Raw genomic sequence first — 16,013 nt, 5'->3', positions numbered from 1 at the left:
CGAACAAGGTCAGCTCCCAGACTACTGCATTGGGCAGCACAGCATGGGGAGAAGGTGACCAGCCCTCTGTGGAGAAAGAAGTGACTATTTGGGACTATTTAGAAAAGCTGGACGAGCACAAGTCCATGGGGCCGGATGCGTTGCATCCGAGAGTGCTAAAGGAGTTGGCGGATGTGATTGCAGAGCCATTGGCCATTATCTTTGAAAACTCATGGTGATTGGGGGAGGTCCCGGATGACTGAAAAAAGGCTAATGTAGTGCCCATCTTTAAAAAAGGGAAGAAGGAGGATCCTGGGAACTACAGGCCAGTCAGCCTCTCCTCAGTCCCTGGAAAAATCATGGAGCAGGTCCTCAAGGAATCAATTCTGAAGCACTTAGAGGAGAGGAAAGTGATCAGGAACAGTCAGCATGGATTTGCCAAGGGTAAGTCATGCCTGACTAATCTAATTGCCTTCTATGACGAGATAACTGGCTCTGTGGATGAAGGGAAAGCAGTGGACGTGTTGTTCCTTGACTTTAGCAAAGCTTTTGACATGGTCTCCCACAGTATTCTTGCCAGCAAGTTAAAGAAGTATGGGCTGGATGAATGGACTATAAGGTGGATAGAAAGCTGGCTAGATTGTCGGGCTCAACAGGTAGTGATCAATGGCTCCACGTCTAGTTGGCAGCCGGTATCAATTGGAGTGCCCCAGGGGTTGGTCCTGGGGCCGGTTTTGTTCAATATCTTCATAAATGATCTGGAGGATGGTATGGATTGCACCCTCAGCAAGTTTGCAGATGACACTCAACTGGAAGGAGAGGTAGATACCCTGGAGGGTAGGGATAGGATACAGAGGGACCTAGACAAATTGGAGGATTGGGCCAAAAGAAATCTGATGAGGTTCAACAAGGACAAGTGCAGAGTCCTGCACTTAGGACGGAAGAATCCAATGCACCGCTACAGACTAGGGACCGAATGGCTCGGCAGCAGTTCTGCAGAAAAGGACCTAGGGGTTACAGTGGACGAGAAGCTGGATATGAGTCAACAGTGTGCCCTTGTTGCCAAGAAGGCCAATGGCATTTTGGGATGTATAAGTAGGGGCATTGCCAGCAGATCAAGGGACATGATTGTTCCCCTCTATTCTACATTGGTGAGGCCTCATTTGGAGTACTGTCTCCAGTTTTGGGCCCCACACTACAAGAAGGATGTGGAAAAATTGGAAAGAGACCAGCGGAGGGCAACAAAAATGATTAGGGGACTGGAACACATGACTTATGAGGAGAGGCTGAGGGAACTGGGGATGTTTAGTCTTCAGAAGAGAAGAATGAGGGGGGATTTGATAGCTGCTTTCAACTACCTGAAAGGGGGTTCCAAAGAGGATGGCTCTAGACTGTTCTCAGTGGTAGCAGATGACAGAACGAGGAGTAATGGTCTCAAGTTGCAGTGGGGGAGAGTAGGTTGGATATTAGGAAAAACTTTTTCACTAGGAGGGTGGTGAAACACTGGAATGCGTTACCTAGGGAGGTGGTGGAATCTCCTTCCCTAGAAGTTTTTAAGGTCAGGCTTGACAATTTAGTCGGGGATCGGTCCTGCTTTGAGCAGGGGGTTGGACTAGATGACCTCCTGAGGTCCCTTCCAACCCTGATAGTCTATGATTCTAAGCCCCTGCAGATCCTGCACTTATCTTGGACTTGAGCCTCCCCCAAGCATTTTTGGCAGCTGGAATGGGGGTTGCTCACCGGCACTGGCATGAGTTTAGTATAGGGTGCACATGGTTTGAAGCCCAAGGATCAGAGCATGCCCCGTCCCTGGAGCAACGTCCCTTAAGGGGACTAGCTAACTAACAAGAACTAGAACTGACAACTACTAACTATTTACAAGAAGAGATCTGTAAACCACTAGGGGAGGCTTGCCGAAGCAAGAGAAGAGGACTGTTCCAGCAGCCGTCATGGGCAGTAAGAAGGAACCGGAGGAGTGCGGGGCTGGCAGCACCCCTTATGCTGGTGCATGAGTGCAGGCCACCAGGGGATACTAGAGTCAGCCCTATGGATACAACTAGCAGGGAAATCTTTGGCAGGAGGGCACGCGGCACACACACAGCTAACATGGAATCGACATGAGCAAGTACTTGAAGAAGAATGATAGTTTCTGCTGCTTAGGATCTCTGGAGGCAGTTTGTAATAAATGTCGTTTTGCTTTCTAAAACCAGACTTGTATGTGTATTTATGGTTTTTCATTTTCAGACATCTTCCAGTGTGAAAATAACTAAGTTGGAAGTCTAGGTCTAAATAGAATGTATTTTTGTGCTTCTTAATTTATCCTTCAGTTGTGAGGGTAGTCCTAAAAAAATGTTGATTGTCTCTGCAGAATTTAGCAGTGACAGGCAGAACCAGAGTGGGGAATGGGTGCAGAGAGTGCTGTGGGAGCGGCTGGAACGTATGGCGTATTCAAGTAGTCAGAATGCAGGGGTGCAGCCTTTAAGCCCGCTCACCCTGGATATGCCGGGCTAACTGGATGTCCTTAAGCATAATGGTGACTCTCTTGCCGTGAATAGCACAAAGGTTGGTGTCCTCAAAGAGCCCCACCAAGTAGGCTTTGCTCGCCTCCTGCAGGGCCACAACAGCCGAGCTCTGAAAGCACAAGTCAGTTTGGAAGTCCTGGGTGATTTCATGCACCAGGCGCTGGAAGGGCAGCTTGCGGATGAGCAAAGCTCAGTAGATTTCTGTGAGCAACAGATCTCTTGCAGGGCAACAGTGCCGCACACGCCCCTGGGCCCTGGTCTACACTAGGACTTTAGGTTGAATTTAGCAGCGTTAAATCGATTTAAACCTGCACCCGTCCACACAATGAAGCCCTTTATTTCGACTTAAAGGGCTCTTAAAATCGATTTCCTTACTCCACCCCTGACAAGTGGATTAGCGCTTAAATCGACATTGCTGGCTCGAACTTGGGGTACTGTGGACACAATTCGATGGTATTGGCCTCCGGGAGCTATCCCAGAGTGCTCCATTATGACCGCTCTGGACAGCACTCTCAACTCAAATACACTGGCCAGGTAGACAGGAAAAGAACCGCGAACTTTTGAATCTCATTTCCTGTTTGGCCAGCATGGCAAGCTGCAGGTGACCATGCAGAGCTCTTCAGCACAGGTGACCATGATGGAGTCCCAGAATCGCAAAAGAGCTCCAGCATGGATCGAACGGGAGGTACGGGATCTGATCGCTGTTTGGGGAGAGGAATCCATGCTATCAGAACTCCGTTCCAGTTTTCGAAATGCCAAAACCTTTGTCAAAATCTCCCAGGGCATGAAGGACAGAGGCCATAACAGGGACCCGAAGCAGTGCCGCGTGAAACTGAAGGAGCTGAGGCAAGCCTACCAGAAAACCAGAGAGGCGAACAGCCGCTCTGGGTCAGAGCCCCAAACATGCCGCTTCTATGATGAGCTGCATGCCATTTTAGGGGGTTCAGCCACCACTACCCCAGCCGTGTTGTTTGACTCCTTCAATGGAGATGGAGGCAATACGGAAGCAGGTTTTGGGGACGAAGAAGATGATGATGATGATGAGGTTGTAGATAGCTCACAGCAAGCAAGCGGAGAAACCGGTTTTCCCGACAGCCAGGAACTGTTTCTCACCCTAGACCTGGAGCCAGTACCCCCCGAACCCACCCAAGGCTGCCTCCTGGACCCAGCAGGCGGAGAAGGGACCTCTGGTGAGTGTACCTTTTAAAATACTATACATGGTTTAAAAGCAAGCATGTGAAAGGATTACTTTGCCCTGGCATTTGCGGTTCTCCTAGATGTAGTCCTAAAGCCTTTGCAAAAGGTTTCTGGGGAGGGCAGCCTTATTGCGTCCTTCATGGTAGGACACTTTACCACTCCAGGCCAGTAACACATACTCGGGAATCATTGTAGAACAAAGCATTGCAGTGTATGTTTGCTGGCATTCAAACAACAGCCGTTCTTTATCTCTCTGTGTTATCCTCAGGAGAGTGAGATATAATTCATGGTTACCTGGTTGAAATAGAGTGCTTTTCTTCAGGGGACACTCAGAGGAGCCCATTCCTGCTGGGCTGTTTGCCTGTGGCTAAACAGAAATGTTCCCCGCTGTTAGCCACAGGGAGGGGGGAAGGTTGAGGGGGTAGTCACGCGGTGGGAAGAGGCAAAATGCGACCTTGTAACGAAAGCACATGTGCTATGTATGTAATGTTAACAGCAAGGTTTACCCTGAAAGAGTGTAGCACTGTTTTATAAAATGTGTCTTTTTAAATACCGCTGTCCCTTTTTTTTTCTCCACCAGCTGCATGTGTTTCAATGATCACAGGATCTTCTCCTTCCCAGAGGCTAGTGAAGCTTAGAAAGAAAAAAAAACGCACTCGCGATGAAATGTTCTCCGAGCTCATGCTGTCCTCCCACACTGACAGAGCACAGACGAATGCGTGGAGGCAAATAATGTCAGAGTGCAGAAAAGCACAAAATGACCGGGAGGAGAGGTGGCGGGCTGAAGAGAGTAAGTGGCGGGCTGAAGAGAGTAAGTGGCGGGCTGAAGACAGGGCTGAAGCTCAAATGTGGCAGCAGCGTGATGAGAGGAGGCAGGATTCAATGCTGAGGCTGCTGCAGGACCAAACCAGTATGCTCCAGTGTATGGTTGAGCTGCAGCAAAGGCAGCTGGAGCACAGACTGCCACTGCTGCCCCTCTGTAACCAACCGCCCTCCTCCCCAAGTTCCATAGCCTCCACACCCAGACGCCCAAGAATTCGGTGGGGGGGCCTCCGGCCAACCAGCCACTCCACCACAGAGGATTGCCCAAAAAAAAGAAGGCTGTCATTCAATAAATTTTAAAGTTGTAAACTTTTAAAGTGCTGTGCTTAAAGTGCTGTGTGGCATTTTCCTTCCCTCCTCCACCACCCCTCCTGGGCTACCTTGGTAGTCATCCCCCTATTTGTGTGATGAATGAATAACGAATGCATGAATGTGAAGCAACAATGACTTTATTGCCTCTGCAAGCGGTGATTGAAGGGAGGAGGGGCGGGTGGTTAGCTTACAGGGAAGTAGAGTGAACCAAGGGGCGGGGGGTTTCATCAAGGAGAAACAAACAGAACTTTCACACCGTAGCCTGGCCAGTCATGAAACTGGTTTTCAAAGCTTCTCTGATGCGTACTGCGCCCTCCTGTGCTCTTCTAACCGCCCTGGTGTCTGGCTGCGCGTAACCAGCAGCCAGGCGATTTGCCTCAACCTCCCTCCCCACCATAAACGTCTCCCCCTTACTCTCACAGATATTGTGGAGCACACAGCAAGCAGTAATAACAGTGGGAATATTGGTTTCGCTGAGGTCTCAGCGAGTCAGTAAACTGCGCCAGCGCGCCTTTAAACGTCCAAATGCACATTCTACCACCATTCTGCACTTGCTCAGCCTGTAGCTGAACAGCTCCTGACTACTGTCCAGGCTGCCTGTGTACGGCTTCATGAGCCATGGCATTAAGGGGTAGGCTGGGTCCCCAAGGATACATATAGGCATTTCAACATCCCCAACAGTTATTTTCTGGTCTGGGAATAAAGTCCCTTCCTGCAGCTTTTGAAACAGACCAGAGTTCCTGAAGATGCGAGCATCATGCACCTTTCCCGGCCATCCCACGTTGATGTTGGTGAAACGTCCCTTGTGATCCACCAGAGCTTGCAGCACTATCGAAAAGTACCCCTTGCAGTTTATGTACTTGGCGGCTTGGTGCTCCGGTGCCAAGATAGGGATATGGGTTCCGTCTATAGCCCCACCACAGTTAGGGAATCCCATTGCAGCAAAGCCATCCACTATGACCTGCACATTTCCCAGGGTCACTACCCTTGATATCAGCAGATCTTTGATTGCGTGGGCTACTTGCATCACAGCAGCCCCCACAGTAGATTTGCCGACTCCAAATTGATTCCCAACTGACCGGTAGCTGTCTGGCGTTGCAAGCTTCCACAGGGCTATTGCCACTCGCTTCTCAACTGTGAGGGCTGCTCTCATCTTGGTATTCATGCGCCTCAGGGCAGGGGAAAGCAAGTCACAAAATTCCATGAAAGTGTCCTTACGCATGCGAAAGTTTCGCAACCACTGGGAATCGTCCCAGACCTGCAACACTATGCGGGCCCACCAGTCTGTGCTTGTTTCCCGAGCCCAGAATCGGCGTTCCACAGCATGAACCTGCCCCATTAGCACCATGATGCATGCATTGGCAGGGCCCATGCTTTCAGAGAAATCTGTGTCCATGTCCTGATCACTCACGTGACCGCGCTGACGTCGCCTCCTTGCCCGGTATCACTTTGCCAGGTTCTGGTGCTGCATATACTGCTGGATAATGCGTGTAGTGTTTAATGTGCTCCTAATTGCCAAAGTGAGCTGAGCGGCCTCCATGCTTGCCTTGGTATGGCGTCCGCACAGAAAAAAGGCGCGGAACGATTGTCTGCCGTTGCTCTGACAGAGGGAGGGGCGACTGACGACACGGCTTACAGGGTTGGCTTCAGGGAGCTAAAATCAACAAAGTGGGTGTCTTTACATCAAGGAGTATTTCAGGCAGGACTTCACGGAGGGTTCCAATAAGAAATGGTGCACCTAAGTTATCGTTCTTATTGGAACAAGGAGGTTAGCCTGGCCTCTGATTGATACATGGCTAGATTTACCTCGCTGCACCTTCTCTGTGAGTGACTGCAGTGTGACCTAGAGGAATGAGTCCCCTAGACAGGGGAGGAGGCAAATGAGTACAAAACAAATCTGGTCTATTTCTTGTTTTGACCCACTCCATCTATCTTTTACATCTTTGGCTGGCAGCAGACGGTGCAGAAGGACTGCATGCCATCCACATCTCATGGCTGCTCGGCAGAAGATGGTACAGTACGACTGCTAGCCATCCTCATCTCTTGCCTGCCTGGCAGAAGATGGTACAATACGACTACTAGCCATCCTCATCTCTTGCCTGCCTGGCAGAACATGGTACAATACGACTACTAGCAATCCTCATCTCTTGCCTGCCTGGCAGAAAATGGTACAGTACGACTGCTAGCAGTCCGTATCGCCTGCCCGCTCACCATAAGATGGTTCAATAGGACTGACTGCAGGACTAAAGAGAATGACCTGGTCAAGTCACTCCAAATTTAGTCCCTGCACCCATGTCTGCCCAGGCGCTCCCAGCCGACGTGGCCAGGAGCACCTCGGACACGACGAGGACGACTACCAATCGTATTGCACCGTCTGCTGCCAGAAGGCAATGGGTTGCTGCTACAGTGCAGCAAAGCCGTACCGCGTCTGCCAGCACCCAGGAGACATAGGGTGACGGTTACCTGAGCGGGCTCCATGCTTGCCGTGGTATGGCGTCTGCACAGGTAACTCAGGAAAAAAGGCGCGAAATGATTGTCTGCCCTTGCTTTCACGGAGGGAGGGAGGGAGGGAACGGGGGCCTGACGATACGTACCCAGAACCACCCGCGACAATGTTTTAGCCCCATCAGAGTGCTCCATTGTGACTGCTCTGGACAGCACTCTCAGATGCCCGATTGTTTGCCGTTGCTCTGATGCCGGGAGGGGCGACTGAGGACACGGCTTACAGGGTTGGCTTCAGGGAGCTAAAATCAACAAAGGGGGTGGCTTTACATCTAGGAGTATTTCAGGCAGGACTTCATGGAGGGTTCCAATAAGAAATGGTGCACCTAAGTTATCGTTCTTATTGGAACAAGAAGGTTAGCCTGGCCTCTGATTGATACATGGCTAGATTTACCTCGCTGCACCTTCTCTGTGAGTGACTGCAGTGTGACCTAGAAGAATGAGTCCCCTAGACAGGGGATGGGGGGAAGCAAATGAGTACAAAACAAATCTGGTCTATTTCTTGTTTTGACCCACTCCATCTATCTTTTACATCTTTGGCTGGCAGCAGACGGTGCAGAAGGACTGCATGCCATCCACATCTCTTGCCTGCCTGGCAGAAGATGGTACAGTACGACTGCTAGCAGTCCGTATCGCCTGCCCGCTCACCATAAGACGGTTCAATAGGACTGACTGCAGGACTAAAGAGAATGACCTGGTCAAGTCACTCCAAATTTAGTCCCTGCGCCCATGTCTGCCCAGGCGCTCCCAGCCGACGTGGCCAGGAGCACCTCGGACATGACGATGACGGCTACCAGTCGTACTATACCGTCTGCTGCCACAAGGCAAGGGGTTGCTGCTACTGTGTAGCAATGCCGTACCGCGTCTGCCAGCACCCAGGAGACATAGGGTGACGGTTACCTGAGCGGGCTCCATGCTTGCCGTGGTATGGCATCTGCACAGGTAACTCAGGAAAAAAGGCGCGAAACGATTGTCTGCCCTTGCTTTCACGGAGGGAGGGAGGGAACGGGGGCATGACGATATGTACCCAGAACCACCCGCGACAATGTTTTAGCCCCATCAGGCATTGGGATCTCAACCCAGAATTCCAATGGGCAGCGGAGACTGCGGGAACTGTGGGATAGCTACCCACGGTGCAACGCTCCGGAAGTCGACTCTAGCCTCGGTACTGTGGAAGCGCTCCGCCGAGTTAATGCACTTAATGCACTTAGAGCATTTTCTGTGGGGACACACACACTCGAATATATAAAACCGATTTCTAAAAAACCGACTTCTATAAATTCGACCTTATTCCGTAGTGTAGACATACCCTCAGTGTCCCACAGCAAGAGGAGGTTATGGAAACAAACTACAGTTCCCAGGCTGCTGCTGAGAAATGTGGTTTGTTTCCATAACCTCCTCTTGCTGCATACTCCACTACTGGAGCATGCCCAGTGGCTGCAACCCCTGCTGGATAGGTAAGAAATTCCTTCGACTCCCAGCCACTGCTGGGCATGCTCAAATGCTGTGGGAAGTTTGCAAAAGCAGAGCAGGACAGGTCGGTGGGTGGAACCCTGGGGCTGATGGCCAGGTGAGATGTTAGAGTGTAGACACATGCAACCCATTCAGTTGCCCTGAAGCAGCAAGATGAACCCTGCCCCCTTGCCATGGTGACTGACTCAGTTACTTGTGAGAGTGGGACCCTAGAATCGAGTGGGAGGGGGCAGATGGCAGAGGAACAGGTGGTGCAGCTGCTCAGGGGTCCATGTGTAACGATGACAGACCCCGGTCATCAGCGGGCGAGATCAAACCTGGGGCCTCTGGAGCTTAGTGCATGAGCCGCTACTGCATGAGCTAAAAGCCAGCTGGCTCTTAGCTAAGACTGTAGAGCAGACTCATTTTAACTCTGTAAGTGGTCTCGGTGCCACTAGATGGGACAGAACACCACACCCAGAAGGTGTACTGTATGGGTTACATATGCACTTGCAGGACCCCTGCAGGCTCAGCGCTGCTCAGCCACACAACATACACCTGGCCCAGGCTGCTGCCATTGTTTGCAGCCTGCTGGAACCTGTAGGAGGAGCAATGCACTGGTCCCCACTGCTCACTTTTGAGTTTGCCTGCGGAGGGAGGCCTCCAAAATGGTGGCTCTGCCATGAATTCTGATTAGCGGGTACCACCAATGATCAGAGGCCCCTCCTCCCCTCCAGCTGACCAGGCAAATTCAAATGTGGGCAGCAGCAACCAGCAAGGCTGCTCTTTCTTGTGGCTCTGACTGCAACTCTGGTAGCAGCAGCAGCAGCAGCGATTCAAGGCTCTGGCTCCGGCTCCTACGAAAGCAGTTCTGTCTTTGGTGGGAGCAGTGGTCCTCGCCCTAGGAGGCAGCAGCAGCACTGGTACACAGCCCGGGCCAGAGGGAGCAGATGGCAGAGCCTGGAGCTGGGGAGGAGGGGAACAGGGGAGCAGAGGCAGAGATGACTGCAGGGGTGGGGGAAGGGAGTTTATTTTAATGAATGTGGGATATGTGATGGCATGTGGGGTACCACAATCTAAACCTGGACCGCGGGCCATCTTTTTGTTCCTCTGCCACTGGCAGATGGGAGAGGGAGATGGGGGACCCAGATTCGGAGGAGTGGGGAGGCAGTCAGCATTTGCTGACCCTTCTTACTGTTAAATCTGCCACTCTAGCCAGGATATGGCATAGCAAAGGCTAGCACAGGTCAGGACAGAAAAGCATTGGCAAAATTGTACAAATGGTCCCCAGAAACAGAATGCCTGAGCAGTGGCCTCAGAGTCTGCTTTTCCACAGCCAGCTGGGATGCAGTAAAAGATTCTTTCAGTACACTGACAATATTTCAGTGGCAGAGTGCAATTGACAAATCAGAAAAGATGGAAGGTGATTTGGGCACTTTCTGTGCTCAGGGTATTCTGGCTTGGATACCCCAGTCTGTCAACCTAGAAGCCAAGTGGCATTATGCTGGTGAAATTCCCCTTGTCACCACTGCCTTTTCTTGGAGGATAATCTCTTTGGATAATCTCCCAATCTCTTTCAATTGTTCCACGCTGTGCAATACCCCATGCTCTAGGTCTAGAGTTTTTCCATAGTTCAGGAACCAGCAAACTTTCCTTATCCCTTCAGCACCTTCTTACAAACCAGAGAGCTATCAGTGTCTTTTCAAGTTGGAAGAGGAATAACACCTTACCACCCAACCGTGTGTGCACACATGCATAACCCCTTCTCCCCGTGTTCCCTTTCTTCCCATGTACCCCTCCCCATCTTGTGTATTTTTAAATACTAAAGAATACAAAAGACAGTGAATGAGGGAAATTTCAACCTTCCTCTATTTGTTTATTTGCTGTTGTTGTTTTAAACTCTAAAATTACAAAGACAGCAAATTATTTCCTACACAAATTACATTTACAAAATAAAATGAACAAGCGTCAATCCTATGAGATTTTCACTTGGTTTTAAACAGCAAACCCACCAAATATACTTTTTTGTTTTTACTGGAATATTGGAAATATCCCCTCCACACTGCCCTCCCAACCACCCCTCCCCCCACCCCCATCCCCACCCCCCAAACCTTAAGCAATAACAGTACACAGCTCCAGTTCCATAAAGCAACTTTTGACAGATTCAGTATCGGTTACATTTCTTTTTTCCCCATTCCCCCCCCCATCAAAAAAATCCACGCCTAAAGAAACTGTTGGTCTTGTGCCCTTTCTATTGTAGATGTATGGCTACATACCAAAGCTATGGATCAGGAAGTGGGCGCTGCAGAGTTGGAAAGCACTCAGAGAACCCAGCATAACAGTCAGTGGTGAAGAGATGGTTTTCTTAACCCCTTCTCTTAACCCACAAGATATTACAGACTCTGGAGGGATTAGGATGATGCTTCTCATGCAGTTGGAAGCAGAACCTCTTTTTTCTCTCATTTCTTTTGAGGGGGTGGGGGAATTAGACCTCACCCCCATTTCCACTTCAATTCCATCAACCATGATTTTCTGCAAATCCAGCCTTTTTAGGAAAAATCCACTTTGCAAATCCCACCAGGAAATTTCCACTGATCCCCGTTTTAAAGCCTCTCAGTTAAAAGGCAACCTCCTCCCACAAGAGCAAAGTAGGTGGACAGATTACCAACTCCAGCCCATTCCTCTCACTGGGGTGGGGAAGACACATCACATGCATCATGAGCTGGTCTCCCTGTCATTAGTGTGTGTGTGTGTGTGTATATATATATATATATATGGGAAATGCTGAACCATCAGACTGAGGTTAAAGAAAATGTAATTTATGCTACAGCAATTAATCCCATGTAATCAAGATCTTCCAGCACAATTATTTTTCTCAGACCCCCTTCATTTAGAGGTCTTTGTCCCCACACTCTGGCATGGGCAAGTTCCATGCATAGCCAATTTACCTGTATGATACCCTGGAGCTGGTAGGAGACTGGGGAACTCAATTCCCTTTTATCCAACATGGATTCCCCCCTGCTCCCAACACACAAATAAGTATTTCATACATTAAAAAAAATAGAGAGCTCTAAGATTACAACAGAAGAAAAAACAAACCAATAACACTTGTAAGACAAGTCTCAGCACTGCGTTGTTGTTTTTTTTAGTAATTGAATTATTTTAACTATTTCAGGGAAATAACAGTCCAGTCTTTTATAAAGTTGCAATAGAAAGAGAGAAGAGAATAAAGAAGAAAACTATTTACAGAAGTAGAAGTGAAGAAAAATGTCCAAGAAAGATCCCAGACTTGCACTTCACTTCTTCTTGGCTGATTTCTTCGCACTGGACTTTGCTTTGGGTTTCGATGGCTTTGCCTTTTTGGGCTTCAGTGCCTTCACTGGCTTGGCCTTGACAGTCTTTGGCTTCTTGGCTTTCTTTGGAGCAGCCGCTGGCTTCTTTTTGGCTTTCTTGGTGGCAGCTTTTGGCTTCTTGGCTGGGGACTTGGTGGCAGCTTTCTTGGGTTTAGCTGTTTTCCTGGGCGTCGTGGCCTTCTTGACTTCCTTCTTGGCTTTCTTGGCTGGAGGTGGCTTCTTGGGTTCATCGGCCTTGGCCAGGCGGAAAGAACCAGACGCGCCGACCCCTTTGGTCTGCTTTAGGACACCAGTGGTGACCAGCCTCCTGATGGCCAACTTGATTTGGAAGTCAGCGTTCTCCCCCACTTTGTAGTGGCTCTTAATGTATTTCTGGATGGACTGGCGAGAGGAGCCGGCCCGGCTCTTTTCAGCCTGGATGGCGGCCACTATCATGTCAGAGTACTTGGGGTGGTCTGTTGACTTCTTGGCCGCCTTGGCCCGTTTGGGCTTGGCCGCAGGAGCCGAGGCAGAATTCTCCGTCATCTTTTGCTTTCCCTTCGGGCCAAGGGAATTGGAAGAGCCCTGTGCACGGGGTCCTCAAGCCGCCTCGCTGCCCGCTGGCTCCCACGCACTCTCGCCACGTGCGATGCTTCGTCCCAGTGGCCACGCGGAAGGCCGGCCTGCGAGACGGGCGCCGGGCTTCTCCTGGCAACGGGCAGACGAGCTGGCCCCCTCACGACCGGCGTCCCCTCCTGGCGGTGGCAGGTGCTTCTCTGTGGCTCGGTCCCTTGTGGGCCTGGTCTGCGTTTCGGTGTCTGTCAGTCAGGGCCTGGGGTCCCCCTGTCAGGCTGTGAGTGGCCGCCCCTCCCCCCCGTCCGCGGGTCTCGGTCCCCCCCGGCAGGCTCGGCTCTGCCTCCCTCTCCGCTTCCCGCGCCTTGTCTGGCTCTCCAGGCAGCAGCCGGCGCATCCGGGTATTTAGCGCCGCGGCGCGGACCGCGGTGAGGACAGGGCTGCTGGCTGCCTGCTCAGGGCCCCGAATGGCGCCGCGCCGCCGACATCTGTGTTTCTTCCGCCGCCCCAAGCGGCCCTTTTCCCCCTCCCCGGGCGGCCCCGCGCCCCCCCGCCGCCGCCCCCGGCTGCCCGGGTCCCTGGACTCCCCGCCGCCGGGCCCCGCTCTCGCCGCCGCCGCCCCCCGCCCGCTCAGGCCGCCCCAAACGGCGCCGGGTGCCGCCGGGGCCCCGCCACATTTCCCCTTTGCGCCCCCCTAGCCGGGCGGCCGGGGGGGCCCCGGCCCGGGCCGAGCGACCGGGGGCAAGGGCCAGGTCTGGGCCGCCGGGGGACCCCGATCCCGGCCCGCTGCGGGCCCCGGGACCCCCTCGGGGGCCCCGGGAACAGACCCCAACTAACACAGGGAGCCCCGAGCCGGGCGAGGCGCAGCCCGACCTGGCTGAGGAGGGGGGGAGGGGTGGCTCCCCCAAGCCTGGGGAGGGTCCCCAGGGGGGAACCTCCCGCCCCCAGCCCCGGGACCCCCACTCCTGCCCCCTCCCCAAACTCCTGCTCTGCAAAACTTTCTTTGGTATTAGATGGGAAGTTTGCAGCCATCCCCCTCCCCCAGAGTCCCCCTGGCTGCCCCCTGCCCGGGGCTGGGGGCACACGGGCAGGGGGCACGGCCCAGCCCTGCCTGAGCTGTAGGCGGGGCACCGGGGGCAGGGAGGGGGGTTCCCTCCATTACCCCTCTTCCCAAAAAACTACCGCACTGGGCTGAGAGATTCCTAAACAATAACAAGCTCAACTGCCATGGAGAAGAAATTGGGGGACACAGACACCCCACCCGCCTCATACCTTACTCCAGCCCTCCGCACACACCCAGCCAGGTACCCCCGGGGCTGCACCTGCCCCCTCCCCATCCCGTTTGCCCCCCACAAACTGGTTTGGGGGCTTGCACAGGGGCAATCCTGAGCTGTTTTATTTCCTCCTGCATTTTTTAGTGAGGAATCGATTTTAGCGTTTCAAAACGGATTTCTACCCTCTTTGAGGGGACCAGGGGAGGGGGAGCCTGGGACTGGGAGAGGGGCAGATTATCACTAGTGTAACCGTAATTTACATACATATCCCGGGAAAGTGTTTAATTGCTATCAGGAGATTAAATGTACGTGCCATCGCCATTTTGCTGGAAGGATAGGTTGTTTTTCTTCCCCCTTTTCCATTTATTTTTTATAACAAATATGAATATAACAACATCGGGGATGCAAACATTGAGGTGCGGAGCTGAAATCTGAGATCTTATGGTACCGAGTCACTTCAGGTGGAGAAAGTTAAAATGCCTCTGAAACACTTTTTAATAGCCATAAAATAACCTGGAATCCTAACAACACGAAAACCACCACCAAACAAATATATCTACATACATGGACCCACAGATCGGTACCCACCCCCTCTTCCCAGCTCAATTGCAGGGTATGACATAGGGAACAAGCATACAAATAGTTTGTCAGTTTATAAACCATGCACGGGCAGAATTATTTTATTTAAATACAGGATTTAAATAATCAACCGTTTGTCCTTGAAATTTCCATATCTGTTTCTCTCCAGCCCTCTCTCTGTGTGCTTGTCCACCCCGTCTAATAGCTTTCTCCTTTTTGATTCAGATGGGTGTTTATTTTAACTGCGGGGAAAGGGGAGAAGTGAACACACGATTTAAAAATAAATAAATACACGAAGCAGAGAAAGAGACAATCTAAGAGGTGCAGCTCGATAGTTTTTTGGGGGGGAGTTATTCAGTGAGCTCTGGGCAAAAGTGAGATTATTAGGTGAGGAGGGGGTAGGATCTGACCTCCTAACATATTTTGATCCAAATTGTGGATCAATTCCTTTACAATAGGCACGCAGGGATTAGACGCAGCACGCTGTTGCTTCATTCAACAGCTACATTTGCATCGAGTGCCTCGTGTACTTTAGTAGCAGTTTAACGTGTATGTGACAGCTTATTAAACACGAGGGGATTTTTTTTAAAGACGTGGATGCATAACGAAACCAGCAGGTTTAAAAAAAAATTAATACAAACAACAAAAAACCCCAGCATTCATCTTGGAGTGGCTCATGCAAATGAGTCTATTAACATGCTTTGCTAGAACGAAAATTTAGATAGAACCGCAGCAGCAAACAGCAAAGTAGAACGGGGTGAAAAAGTAATGCATTAAATTATTTGCAAAGTCCTGAAGCGCAACAGGGAAATAAACGGTGGAGAGGGATGGAAAAATCCCATTTTTATGCAAGAGCCATGCAAAAAGATATATCGAGTGCATTGCAAAACAACAACAACAACAACAGAAAAGGGGCATTTGCTAAACATTGAGGTGGGCAAACTTCTGGGAGGGGAGATCAATTTATACAGTATTGTCCCCATATATATTTATGTATTTAGTCGTGTTGGCTGTAGATACAACAGGAATGATTTCAGTGGGGGGGGATTTTAAATAGATTTTCAAGGCTTAAATAAAAAACTAAACTTAAATATACTTTGATATCGTTCTGTGTTATGCACTCGGGGAACAATACATTGCTCTCTCTAATCTTTTAAATTTTAAATCACCGACGCTAACCCATTAACAATCCTGGTGGAAGGTAGCCATAGCTGCTTTGAAGTATTTCAGTCAGCTGATTAACATTTAAAGAGGCGGATAGATAAAGGATCCCTGAGTTTAACTACAGGCCACCGTAGGATGCCCCAGCAATGCACTATGGGAAATGTAGTATCCTCCTCAACGCGTTCTCTTGCTAAGCAACCAATCCTGTGGCTACGCTGCTGCTTAGGGTGACCTTGCAAGGCTGTTGAAGGCTACTGTATGAAAAATAGAAGCTAAGCGTTATTTCTGATTAATACCACGCCATA

The 16,013-nt window shown here is 50.8% G+C and overlaps 2 protein-coding genes across 2 annotated transcripts; one reads left to right on the top strand and one right to left on the bottom strand.

Moving 5' to 3' along the window:
• The first annotated feature begins 3,190 nt into the window (after nucleotides 1–3,190).
• Nucleotides 3,191–4,911, top strand: LOC140906435 (uncharacterized). The gene is made up of 2 exons (XM_073330378.1): nucleotides 3,191–3,691; nucleotides 4,279–4,911. Exons 1-2 carry the CDS (start codon nucleotides 3,223–3,225, stop codon nucleotides 4,818–4,820), a joined length of 1,011 nt encoding a protein of 336 aa, XP_073186479.1. The 5' UTR covers nucleotides 3,191–3,222; the 3' UTR covers nucleotides 4,821–4,911.
• Nucleotides 4,912–11,669: 6,758 nt separating this feature from the next.
• Nucleotides 11,670–13,064, bottom strand: H1-0 (H1.0 linker histone). The gene has a single exon (XM_073325837.1). It carries the CDS (start codon nucleotides 12,662–12,664, stop codon nucleotides 12,083–12,085), a length of 582 nt encoding a protein of 193 aa, XP_073181938.1. The 5' UTR covers nucleotides 12,665–13,064; the 3' UTR covers nucleotides 11,670–12,082.
• Between the last annotated feature and the right edge of the window lie 2,949 nt (nucleotides 13,065–16,013).

Source organism: Lepidochelys kempii, chromosome 1 (assembly GCF_965140265.1).
Source record: "Lepidochelys kempii isolate rLepKem1 chromosome 1, rLepKem1.hap2, whole genome shotgun sequence".
Taxonomy (NCBI): Eukaryota; Metazoa; Chordata; order Testudines; family Cheloniidae; genus Lepidochelys; species Lepidochelys kempii.
This window is presented reverse-complemented; position numbering and strand designations above follow the sequence as displayed.

Bases quoted from the DNA above. Each gene is read 5' to 3' on its own strand.
- LOC140906435 (XM_073330378.1), top strand. From the start codon at position 3,223: ATGCTATCAGAACTCCGTTCCAGTTTTCGAAATGCCAAAACCTTTGTC. The intron at 3,692-4,278 runs GTGAGTGTACCT...TTTCTCCACCAG, and splicing joins AGGCGGAGAAGGGACCTCTG to CTGCATGTGTTTCAATGATC.
- H1-0 (XM_073325837.1), bottom strand. From the start codon at position 12,664: ATGACGGAGAATTCTGCCTCGGCTCCTGCGGCCAAGCCCAAACGGGCC.